The 12,495-nt window shown below is 48.9% G+C and overlaps 1 protein-coding gene across 1 annotated transcript in view; it reads right to left on the bottom strand.

Moving 5' to 3' along the window:
• Window positions 1-5,026, bottom strand: part of Arhgef4 (Rho guanine nucleotide exchange factor 4) — a 180,720-nt gene extending 175,694 nt beyond the window's left edge. The window contains 1 exon segment of the mRNA XM_008848268.3: window positions 4,921-5,026. Coding sequence (XP_008846490.3) covers window positions 4,921-4,959 — 39 coding nt within the window. The 5' untranslated portion in view covers window positions 4,960-5,026.
• Window positions 5,027-12,495: the final 7,469 nt, after the last annotated feature.

Genomic DNA, 12,495 nt, shown 5'->3' with positions numbered 1-12,495 from the left:
TGTCTGCTCTGAGCACTAGCTGCTGACAGAGTCCCAGAAGCATTAGCCTCACTTCCTCTTCTGTGTGTGTATGCGTGTGCTCATGTGTGCAGGTGTGTGTGTGTGTGTGTGTGCAGATCTGTGTGCATGTATGTGGAGGCGAGAGGTCAACCTCAGGTGTCATTCCTCAGGAACTGTCTCTTTGTCCACCTTGTTTTATGAGACATGGTCTTTCACTGGCCTAGAACTCACCAAGTAGACTAGGTTAGCTAGCACTAGTGTAGCACTCACGGGAGCACTAGGACTAAAACTGATGGGCACCACAAACTCAATCCTACTTGACACATTAACATTACAGTGAAGATGTAAAACAAGGGGTTAGGGAGATAGTTCACTGTACAGAGTGTTTGCCACGCAAGCATGAGGACCTAAGTCTGGATCCCCAGCACCCGCATAAAAAGCCACATGCTTTTTTTTTTTTCCTCTCCAGAGGGCTGGAGAGATCTCAGCAGCTAAGAGCACTGGCTGCTCTTGCAGAGAACCTGGGTTCAGTTCCCAAAACCCACATGGCAGCTAAACTGTCCATGACTCCAGTTCCAGGGATCCAATGCCCTCTTCTGACTTCTGTGAGCACTGCATGCACGTGGTGCACTTACATATATGCAGGCAAACACTAATACACATAAACTAAAAGTAAATAAATAAATAAATCATTTAAATCTTTTTTTAAAAAAAAGTCAGGCAGGCACAGCAACATGTGCTTTTAACTCCAGCACTGATGACAGGGGCTATGGAGACAGGAGGACCCTTGAGGCTTTCTGGCCAACTAGTCTAATCAAATCAGTGAGCTCCAGGTTCAGTGAGAGACCCTGTCCCAATAAACAATGTGAAGAGCAATAGAGGAAGTCACCTGATATCTAGCTCTAGTTTCACACATGCATGTCACCCACGTGTGTACACACACAAACACACACACACACACACAAATGTAAACCAAAATTTAACTTGTTCTTATAGACAGTCTTGATGACTAGAATACTGTGTGGCATACAGAAGGTGTTCACTAAATATTTGTTAAATAAACTTCATTGCCTTTCCTTATTCAATTCTCTGACTTGATTCCATAAACTCAAAGCTTCTTCATTAAAGGGGAGGCTGTGCCGTAGTTTGGATCTGGACTATCTTTAAAGTCCCACAATTATCCTTAGATTGGTACTAGATGGAGGTAACAGAACCTTCAAGAGACCGAACCTAGAGAATGCCCTCAAGGGCATGTTTGACCCAGGTGTGTGCCTGTCTCTTCTTTTTTTTCTCATCCCCACCCCATCTCTGTAGCCATGAGGTAAGCAGCTTTGCTTCACTATATGTTCCCTCCATGTTGTGGTGTCTCACTACAGTCCCCAAAGCAATATAACCAACCAGCATACACAAAAACCTCCAAACCTTCTCTGTTTATGAGTTGATTATCTCAAGTATCCTGTTATAGCAATGAAAAGCTGAATGGCACACATCTGGATTAACAACATGGGTACACTAAGTCCTCTAAATATCTATTCAGAGAAATACCTAGATCTTTTAAGAAATATTAAACACTGGTTCTGAGCTAATATCAATTCCTGATGGCTTAGAGTGTCAGGTAAAAGTATGTCATATCACAAAATGAAACTACATTCCATGTCCATTTTACAATTATTGAAATCCGGAGCCTGGTGATTTCCCCAGTTCCTGAATGTACAGTTTAGAGGCATACCGGCAGCTGTCAGAAGCTCCATCCTGCTTCCTTGACCCATGAAGTATACATTTTTGTGGTAAGAATGGCTAACTGAAAGTCTCGGGAACCCTCCTCACTCTAAAACAGTGACTCATTAGCAATAGTCATCCTCGTGACTAAAAAGTCACCACCAAACTAGAAGGCCCATCTCTGCTGCCTGCCTATTTAACCTGCCAGTTGTCTGTGCAGAAGCCATGGAGTCTTGAAGAAGCCAGTAGGGGGCCAGTGGATAGTTCAGTGAGGAAAGTGCTTGCCATGCAAGCCTTACAATCTGAGTTCAAGTCCTGGATCCTATGTTAAGGTGGAAGGAGAGAACTGACTCCACAAAGTTAGCCTCTGATCTCCACACATGCACCATCACACAAGCCCCATCATTTACACACATGCTAATAATGTTTAAAAATAATAATGATGAAAGAATCCAGTGGGCTAACCTAGGTTGGCCTGTGTGGATTCTCTCATCACCAGTGTGGCCCCTGTATGGGAACACATTGCTAATTCCTGACTCTAGTACCAAGCCATTTCTTTGATGGAGTCTGCTTGTACGTACCTGTAGGCCACATGTGTACACAAGCATGTCAGTGTCCATGTGTTGTGTGTATGTATGCACAGAAGCATGATGGTGTACATATTTATGTATGTGAATGAGCATGTTGGTATGCATACATGTATGTGCACATGTATATGCCACATGCCAGTGTGTATGTGTGTGTTCAGGGGTCAGCAGAAGTATATTCCACTCCCCAGGACAGGGACCACAGCAAACTTTTCACCTCACCTTAGCTCACCTACTCTGTGTTATCCTTCAGCCAAAAATGACCTATCCTTCCTATTTCCAACGGCCCCTTGGTCTATAGCATCATATTGTTAGGTCTTCGAGGCAAGCAAAAAGCAAGATACCCTAAACACTTGGACACTGTATCAGATGGAGGACATGCTTAATAAAAACAGAGGGATCTACCACTTCAGTGGAGATTCTAGGCAGACATCCAGGATGTCCAGTTGTCTGGAACATTCTAGAGTATCCCTTTGAAAAGGACATGTGGGACTACAACCTCCACACAGTGCTGGATGGGCCTATTGAGACAGCACATACTCTCTGGGTAGACTGTTCCTGCTGATGCCCCAAATGTGGTAACTGTGGGGGCTAACAGCAAGTATAAGGTCTCCATCTGGCCCACCTGAACTGAACTTTAGGGCTTTTCACATGGGTGTCATGCTTCAGTATCCCTCAGTGCCTGGGATGCCCACAGCAGATGTGGGTGCCATGCAGAGTCTAAAGAAAATCCCAGAGCAGAAGTCTCGCCCAGGCTTTGGGCATCTGAGGCACTGTTCCACCTGGGGCCTGGTAGAGATTAGCTGTGACTCTGCTAATAGTCCAACAGAGGACCCTGAGGTCAACAGTTATCTGTCAACAGCTGATCCCTCCGAGACCCAGGAGACCGTTGCAGCCTTTGGCTTCCTTCACCTGCCATGTGACCAGTGTTTGAGGAAGTACAAGTGTGATCTGCATTTACATGGGGCTCTGCAAGCTGCACCTGAATAGCCAGAAGGGGGTGTGGTTGGCTCTCAGTCCCTTCCAAGGGAGAGCCTCAGATCATGTGGGATCCTGCCCTCGGTGTACACGGAGTGTCCTAGGACAGACCCTGGAGTCTGGGGACAGGAGGTGTGGAAAAGCCTCTCAGAATAAGTGGGCAATGTGAGAACATCCTGTCCTGGGAATGCTATTCCAAAGGCCCAGCTCCCTGACCTGGTTAGCAAGCAGGAAAGGTGGCTGCCTCAGAAATGCCAACAGTCTCCCCCAGACCGCACTCTGCTTGCTCCAAGAGCTGAGACCAGCAGGGCAGATGGAGATTCTGCCCAGCTGACTTGTAACCCAAGCCACCTGCTGCTTACTACTGTGGCGGAGGTGAGGAAGAACCAAGGTCCCTGGGCTCACAAAAGCACTACGCACAATGTATAACAAGATCCTCACCTGAATGGTGACAGAATGAATTAGCTACACTTTCCAAATGGGAAAACAAAAACCAAAGTGGCTAAGTGATCAACCCTAATCAAGTTTAGGATTCTGTGATGGGATCCTAATTTTCAAGGGACTCTGGACACGGAAGCCAAAAGCCAAGATAGCAGCCCTACATCACCCCCACTGTCTGGTGTAGATTCCTGGAAGCCACCTTGCCCTCTGCTCTTCTAGTGCTTGTGTTATAACCAACAGGTGGTTACAGCTAAGTGGGGTGCCCTTCCTGGACAGCTGCGAAAGGGAGGCTGAGGGTAGGCAAGGTTCTTACCCTTGAAGGTCCCGCCTTGAGTCATCTGGCTTCTCCCCAGAGCTCTCAGGGCCAGGGAACTCCGCCTCACCCTTGGGTCTGCACCTCTAGAAGGTGGTGCCACACAGCCTTGGCACCTCCTCCTACCATCCTACCATCACCGGCCAGCCTCACCCAGGGCTTCCCCAACGACGCCCCGGACCCCCTCACTCCCTGCAGGCCTCCTACTGACTCTTTCCGGATTCTTGGAACCTGGGTTCTGAAGTCAGGACCTTTTCCCACTCTCCCACACTGCTCACTTGGAGAGGTGGAGCTTGGCAACTTGCAACCAGCTTGGCAACTTGCAACCAGCTACCTTTTGTCAGTGTTCTCCCGCTAGCCGCCCACCCTGAGATCCCATGCGGGCAAGAGAGCTAACAGCACCCCAGTGCGATGGCGTCTCCATGACCCGAGGAGCAGGCACCCCTCGCTCCTCTACTAGGTTCCCATTTCCCTGCGGCTGCTTAGGCACTCGCTCACGGTGGTGCCCCAGCGGAGATTCTCCCTCTCACCAGTTAGACACAGGTAATAACAATTACCCTATGTCCTATGTCCTGCGCAATTGTTCTATGCGCAGAGGACAAACTTCGAGAAACACTGGGGTGCGGGCTGGGCGCGCCCCAGGCTCTCCCGGCCGGTCAAGTCAGCCTCCCCAGTGCACCTCTCCTTCCCCGCGGTCCCCGCGGTCCCCACCGCCACACTCCGGCAGGCCAACGCCTCCGGATCCCGCACCAAAGCCGCGACGGCTGTAGGGACCTTTCGCGAATACCCGCAGCCACCCCATAGACTAGAGGCTGCTGCCCGTCTCCAAGCTCAGCGAGAGGCTGCAAGCCCAACTTGGGTCCCCGGGACCCCAGTTCTCACCTTGAAGAAGCTCCGAAGGAAGTGCACCACGCCGAGCATGGTGCCGCCGGGGCGCCGCGACCGCCCGCAGCACTGGAGCAGCGCCACCCAGCCCGCTCCGACGCCACCCCGCACCCTGCCGCGCCCCGCCCCATGGTCCGCCCTGGACCAACGAGGCGCCCCGCCTCCCCAACCCGGCCACTCGGGACACGTGCGAGTCCGCAGGGACGTGTCCAGACACGGGTCCTGCCCGCCCCTGGGGCCTCGGAGAGACACAGCTGTCTTCGGACATGGTCTGGAAGAGCTCTTAAAGTCCAGTATGACCCTGAGAATTTTTTCTGCGAGCAAAAGGGTGGCGAGTGAACTTACTTCTGTGCATCTGCCAGGAAACCCCCGCACACACAAGTGCGCATATCCAGCTTTGGTCCCCTCCTCCTGTCTGGCACAGGTCCGGTGACTCAGAGTGCGTGCTGCGGTCCTTCCAGAGGGGAGCATTTAGTCAAGCTTTGAAAACTTCCAGAGCTCCTTTTACGCAATAGTTTACCTACTGGTTGAGGAAACAGAGGCTCAGCAGTAGTCTATATTCACACAGCTGGGGTAGGGCAATTGCAGATCCAAATCCCTGCGACATAACTCTTGGCCTAGAGATCACACTTGCTCCTCTCCATAACTTAACAGGTGTGCTCTGGCAGACCTACGAGATGGTGGAGAGGTGATGGATATAGAGAGCAGCTTTCTGAGAAGGGGTGAAGGGAAGTCATGGCTGATTGCTTTGTGGGACTGGAGCAAGTAGGGCCGTCCAAGGACACAGAGGCCACAATTTGGGGCCGCAGTTTTGATGAGCTATCAAAATTTTAGTTTTAATTTCTTCTGTGTGTGCTCAGGTACATCCACGTGAATCAGAAGAGGTTGTCTGGTGTCTTCCTCTATTGCTCCAGGCCTTATTCACTTGAGACAATCTGTCACTGAATCTGGAGCTTTTTTTCTTCTTCTTTAATCCAATCTCCGACCCCTTCCTATGACTCAACACTAGGGTTACAGGCACACAGGACTACCCCTGGGTTTTTACATAGAAGCTGGGAATTCAGACTCAGGTGCGCTTGCGACACAAATGTGTGCTGTTACCCTCTGAGCCATCTCCCCAGGCCCTAGTTTTAATTTCCTAACATTAAAAGAAAAGCAGTTAAGTGAACTGACAATGGGACAAACCTGGGTTATATTCATTTTTATATGCAAGTGCAGTTGTAACATACTTGAACATGTACACACACACACATCATGAACAAAAAATGTAGTTTTCTGCAAGAGGGACAAAAAGCCAAGAGCTTGTGTGCTTCATACCACACTGGATGGGTTTGGTAGTTCCTTGGGAGCTGAACATCTACCAACATTGGCTTTGTGCCTCTTCTGCCCCAGGCTGCACCTCTCACCCAAGTCCTGGCCCCACTGGTCAGCAGCACATGTCCAGGTCCAGCTATCTCTGTGTCCATTGGAGAGCCCTGGGGACACTCCCAGCCTGCATTCCTCCTAGTATCCTTCCTCCTTTCAAGGCTCTGTGCAGTTTCCCGAAGGCCTTCCATTCCAGGTCTCAGCCCTGCTCTGCTCCTCATGGCCCAGCAGCTCCACTATTGCTGACCATCCCATCCTACTATGCTCCATGTTCCTGGGCCTCTCAACTATAGGGTGTCCCCAGAGCTCTTTTAAGATTCAGTTCCAAAATGTTCATGGTGTGTCTCCCATTTCTGACAGCAGCACGGGCAGGCTGGCCTCTAACCAGGAAAGCTGAAGGCTGACTCCCTGCCAGGCTGCCTGGAGTTCCCATGAGGGATGTGAGCAACCTTGTACTTTATATCCTAGGAGCTCATCAAGGCCAAGAGAGCCCAGGTTTTGCTGACAGAAGCTGTGGGAGGCCAGTATTCAGGAGCATAGCCTTAGCCTCAGTTTTGGCCTCAGCCTCATCAGTGGGCACTTTCTCAGCCAGAATCACACCTGCTGCACCAGCTCTTCTGCTTCCTACCTGTCTCAGAGTCTGCATCCTCCATATTCTTACAAACAGGCCTTCATTGTAACATCAGATAGGGGAAGTTTCTGGGCATTGTGTTCCAGCTCCTGGCTGGTGACTGTGCGTGCCCAGGAGCTCTAGCCATAGGGAAGTACAGGGCATGAGCCTCGTCCCTCTTCAGCCCTGCCCATCTACCTCCAGCTTTCCTGTCACTTGGCATCTGCTGTGATGTTTCTTCTGCAGTCAGTTGGGGGTGCATTTAAATGTGATGGAAGCACATCAGAGGTGGAAGCAAAATGTAGATTCAGGAAGATATAAACAATAAAATTTGGAACATTTTCCATGAGGGAGGCTATCACCCCTCCTGAAATCCTGTTCTCCATTAGCAAGAGTCAGACATCAAGCTACGTTTGATTAACTTCCTCTTGAGCATCATTGACTATATTTCCTGCAGGACTGCTGAGAAGTCAGGTTGTGGCAAGGGTCCTTGAGACACAGTAGGGACCTGGTGAATGGAGCCATGTAGATGGCTATCCTCACCATAGGATATCCTCAGCTGGGAGAGGGACCAGGACCAGGTCTTTAAGTGCAGTTTCAGTAGCATTGGGGTCATTGGCAACTTGTTAATATGTGAGTTCCACAGGAGACTCCATTGATGTAATGCAGTATTCATGAGTGCTCACCCATGCAGAGGTGTGTTTTTCAGGAATGCAGCTGTCTGAATCACTCATGCTCCTGTAGGTAACTGTGATGAACTCAGTGGTTCACAGAGGTGGGATTGGATGAAATCCTTTCTTTGGTCCCTCATTGACTCTACTGGGGTTAACAGAAACAGATTTCCCGTAGAAGAGGTCACTCCTCTCCATGGCAACTCTACCTGGCAGTGAGCCTCTTTCATGTCAAGAATGCAGGTTTGGACCCCAGAGTGGTGGTGCATGCCTTTAATCCCAGCACTCAGGAGGCAGAGGCAGGTGGATCTCTGTAAGTTCAAGGCCAGACTGGTCTACATAGTGAATTCCAGAGCAGCTGGGGCTACAGGGAGACCCTGTCTCAAAAAAGACCTGAAAAAATAACAGAAAGCAAGGTCAGGACCTGTGTCCAAGGTTATATGCATAGCGTACAACCCAACCAAGAGTCCAGATCTGAACCCTGGCCCTGGTATTGTGTGACTCAGAGATGTACTTCTAAGCTGGATAGCATGGAGGGTGATAGATACAGGACTTCCACATAATCTCAGAGTTCTCCTGAACTAAAAGACCCCACTGAGCTCTAGGCATTTACCCCCAGCCTTTCCACCTTGTCCTGAGCTGCTCTGGAGCCTGAGGAGACACGGATAAATAGGCTGTTAAATGTGGGAAAGACCCTACATTCTACCAGCACCAGAGCTATGAGAAATAGCCCAAGAAAATGCCCAAGAAGATACCCACAAGCATGACCACTGGAGAATCTGTCACCTCTCATGCCCTAATGACATTGGATGGGCCTGAAGATGCTGAGGATACATGGACTAGAAAGAACTTGAAGGCATTGAGTGATGGGTGGAAGAGCCCAGGCCAGGAGAATCTGGTCATAGGCATGGATCAGAGTCCAGAGGATACCCACTGGATGGGTGGATACCCCAGGGATCAGCAGAGCTGTCACTAAAAACCATCAGCCTGCTAAGGTTCAGCCATCCCTGCCTCTTCAAGTCACAGACCTCATAAAGTCACAGACCTCGTAAAGTCACAGACCTCACAGACCTGGGCAGCATTTAAGCCCAGAGTAGAGTCTATCCATGTTCCTTGACTGTGGACCACTTTCTGAGGGACATGGTATGTGGAAGTGGCCCCACTGTATCACACACCACCTGAAATCTTCCTGCCCTGGCTAAGGAGCAAGCCTACCACCACTCACCTTGAACTCTAGCCATGCAGGAGAAGAGACAGGAAGTTGTCCTGACAAGCCCCTCCCAAGTCCCACGCTACAGCCAGGATCCTTGCCTTATATACCACTGCCCTCCATCAGCATGTGGGTAGGGTGAAGAATGTCCTGTGTAAGGACTGTGGGGCTCTAAGCTGGGCAAAGTGGTAGGTTTCCGAGCCCAGAAACCTGACTCTGCCAGCCTCCTGAGTCTCAGTGCTGTCTTCTGGACTTATGATACTATCATCTCTCAAGGCCATTTTCACATCCTTGGAATTAAATGTCAAGATTATGCAGATAGGGATGGTGGTTTAGGTCATTTGGAGGAATACTTCCTAGAATGCATGAAGCTGCACATTCCATCCCCAGAACTGCCTGGTGATAAATTGTAATCTCAGGACTCAGGAGGTAGAGGCAGGAGGATCAGAAGTTCAAGGTCTTCCTCAGCATAGTTTGAGGCCAGCTTGGGATTCACAAGACCCTGTTTCAAAAGAAAAAGAGTTAAAAGGAAGAAAAAAAGCCATGTGTAATGAAAAACAAATTTTATTTATTTATTTATTTATTTATTTATTTATTTATTTATTTATTTATTTATTTGTATATGTGTGTATCTATGTGTGCATGCATGTATGCACCACAGCATGTATGTGGTCAGATGACAATCTGCAGGAATCATTCTCTCCTTCCACTATGTGGGGCCTGGAACTCAAACTCAGGTTGTTAGACTTGGTGGCAAGAGCCTTTACCTGCTGAGCCCTCTTCCTGCCCCCCAATTTTACACACACACACAGATTTCTGTTTGTTTTTTGAGACAGGGTTTCCTTGTAGCCCCAGCTGACCTATTTGGAACTCAATATATGGACTGGGCTGGCCTCGGTCTCACAGAGATCCGTCTGCCTCTGCCTTCCAAGTGCTGGGATTAAAGGTATGTGCTACCACACTCGGCTCCAATTATATATATTTTTAAAGGTTTATGCACACCCTTTATCCATGACCTCACTGAAAGGACAGGTTTTTATGGGAACTTATGTGATGACAATAATCTACCCCAAGCTGGATCTGAGGGCCATGGGTGTGACCAGCATACAGCTGGTGAGAAATGGCATGAATGTGAACTCTCTCATGTAAGAAGGGAAGAGAGGGCAGACATCTTAGCAGCAAGCTCTGCCTTCATTCTGTGTGGGCACCTGTGGGCACTTACTGATCAGGCTGAGGACTGGGTCTCACTGCCTCATGTACCATTTGTGATGATTTCAGATCACCTCGGTGACATCCTTGGTTCCTGCACACCTGTTACACACATATAAGCCTGAGGTAGGGGAAACAGTCTGGTTTGTCTGCTGGTTAATATTGACCGTCGACTTGACAGGCTTTAGAATCCCCTGGGTGATAAGCCTCAGGGTGTCTGTGAAGGAATTTCTAGATTAAGCAAACAGGTGGGAAGACCCACCCTGAATGTGGGCAGCATCATTCCATAGGTTGGGGGTTCTATGCTGAACAAAAAGGACAAAGCAAACTGAGTGCGAGCCTTCCTCTCTCTCTGCTCTCTGACTGTTGATGCCATGTGACCAGTTGCCCCACACTCCTACTGCCTTGACTTCCCCACCATGATAGAGTACACTTCAAACTGAAAGCCAAAACAAACCTCTTTCCTTAAGCTGCTTTTGTCAGGAATTTTGTCACAGCAATGAGAAAAGTAGCTAATAGTCTTCTCTCAAAGGACTCCTGCAAATAAATCCACAAACAGAAGGGTACAGAATGTCTTAAGTGCCACTAAGGTAAAAAGTGCAAGAGTGAGAGAAGGAGAAGTGCTTTACAAAGTCGACCACCTTTCTGGGCTCTGGACACTAAGGAGACAGAAGGAATTCCAAGGATAGAGGGTCCTATATGGTAACAGATGAGGGGTACAAAGGCCCTGTGGCCACAGCAAGTTAGGGGGCAAGCAGAAAGAAGCTCTAGTGGCTATACCTCAAGAAGCACAGGTAATGTGGGTCTGGGGAGATGGCTCAGCAGTTAACTCTTGCTGTTCTTCCAGAGGACCTGGGTTCAATTCCCAATACCTACATAGCAGCTAACAACTGTCCATAACTCCAATTCCGGGGGATCTGACAGATCCAATTCCAGCCAGATCTTCTGCTGGCCTCTGTGGAGTATTGCACGCATGTTCTGCACTTACACACATATAGGTAAAACACTCATACACATAAAATAAAAATAATAAATAAAATTATTTTTTGAGAAGAAGTGCAGATGAAAGATGAAAGTGTGAAGATGGGGTGGGCAAGGGGGAGGAGTCAGAGCCAGAGAGCCTGGACATGGGAGGAAGGGTTTGGATTTATGGGGAGCCAGTAGACTTAGCACAGAGAATGTAAACTTTTGAGATACATTGGGGAGTTTCAGCAGAGAGGGGTAAGGATGAGGTGGAATTTAGAGGTGATTCCAACAGGAAGTGCTGGTAGTTTGGGTGTAGAGCTTTGGGAAGAGAAAGAACTGGTTTGGGGTCTGATCAAGTAGAAGGGTGCTAGGACAGTCATATGGGAGGAGCCAGGGAAGGTGCTGTTTGAGTAGGTATGAGGGATAAAAATTGAATTTTGAGCACGTGAAGTCTGAGGTGCTGACTCTAGGTTCAACTCTAAGGCATTTGAATGCCCAAGATCAGAGACCCTACCCTTATAGAGCTTACAGTCCAGAGACACAGAGGATTGTGGGGCAGGAACTGTGCTTAGAAGGTGACTGAGGCCAGACCTGAAGGTCTCGGTCTCCCCAGTGCTACAATTACAGGTATGTGCCACCGTGCCCAGCTTTTCACATGGGTACTGTGGATATGAATTTAGGTCCTCATCTTCCAGTTGTGCAGCAAACATTTTACTGATTGAACAATATCCTAATCACAACAACCCTGTCTTTATAAACTATGCTACCTGTCAAAGCATCAGACCTCAGAGGTCCTCAGAAAACCTGTTCAGGTGAAGCAAGGGCTACCCAGGCTGGGAAACTGAACTCTGTGAGGGACATACCTAAGCTTAAGTGTTTATGTACTTAACTGCTGTGGGTCTTTCCTAAGATAATGGCTTCACAAGCCCTTAATCTGATGCCTAGTTCCTGGAGACCTGCTAGCATCCCTTCAGGATCTCAACACCAGGTTACATCAGTTAGTACCTGATAAATGTATCCCTCCCAGCTGGTATTGCCTCTGGGAACACTAAGTGTCACCAGCCCAGGAGTTTCCTTGACACAATGAGGGGGCAGGGCTCCAGGTCTATGGTTAGTGTTCAAGTCAACCCCTGAACAAACAGCAGCAACACTTGCTCCGTCCTTAGAGCCAGAAGGTAAACACCCTGCAGGACCATGGAGGCCACTGTGGAGGAGGTGACCCACCTCCAAACAGATATATGTAGCATGCACACCCCTGCAGGGCACATGTCCCTCACCTACACACTCCTCTGACACCTAAGGGCTCTGTGCACCCAGCCTAAGCTAACAGCACTTCTAATGTCCCAGTGGATGGCATATAAGCCCTAACTCTAAGGACCTCCAATCTGGAGATGGCTACTCCTTCTGTTGGGAGAAGGGAATAAGTTTCAAACAGGCTTCCTCTGTGTGTGTGTGTGTGTGTGTGTGTGTGTGTGTGTGTGTGTGTGCGTGTGTGTGTGCACCAGACCACCACTTTGTCTATCATTTTCTATATACTATCC

This window comes from Nannospalax galili, unplaced genomic scaffold (assembly GCF_000622305.1).
Source record: "Nannospalax galili isolate Female #2095 unplaced genomic scaffold, S.galili_v1.0 scaffold224, whole genome shotgun sequence".
Taxonomy (NCBI): Eukaryota; Metazoa; Chordata; class Mammalia; order Rodentia; family Spalacidae; genus Nannospalax; species Nannospalax galili.
Note: the sequence above shows the minus strand (reverse complement) of the source record. Positions and strands in the feature narration are given on the sequence as shown.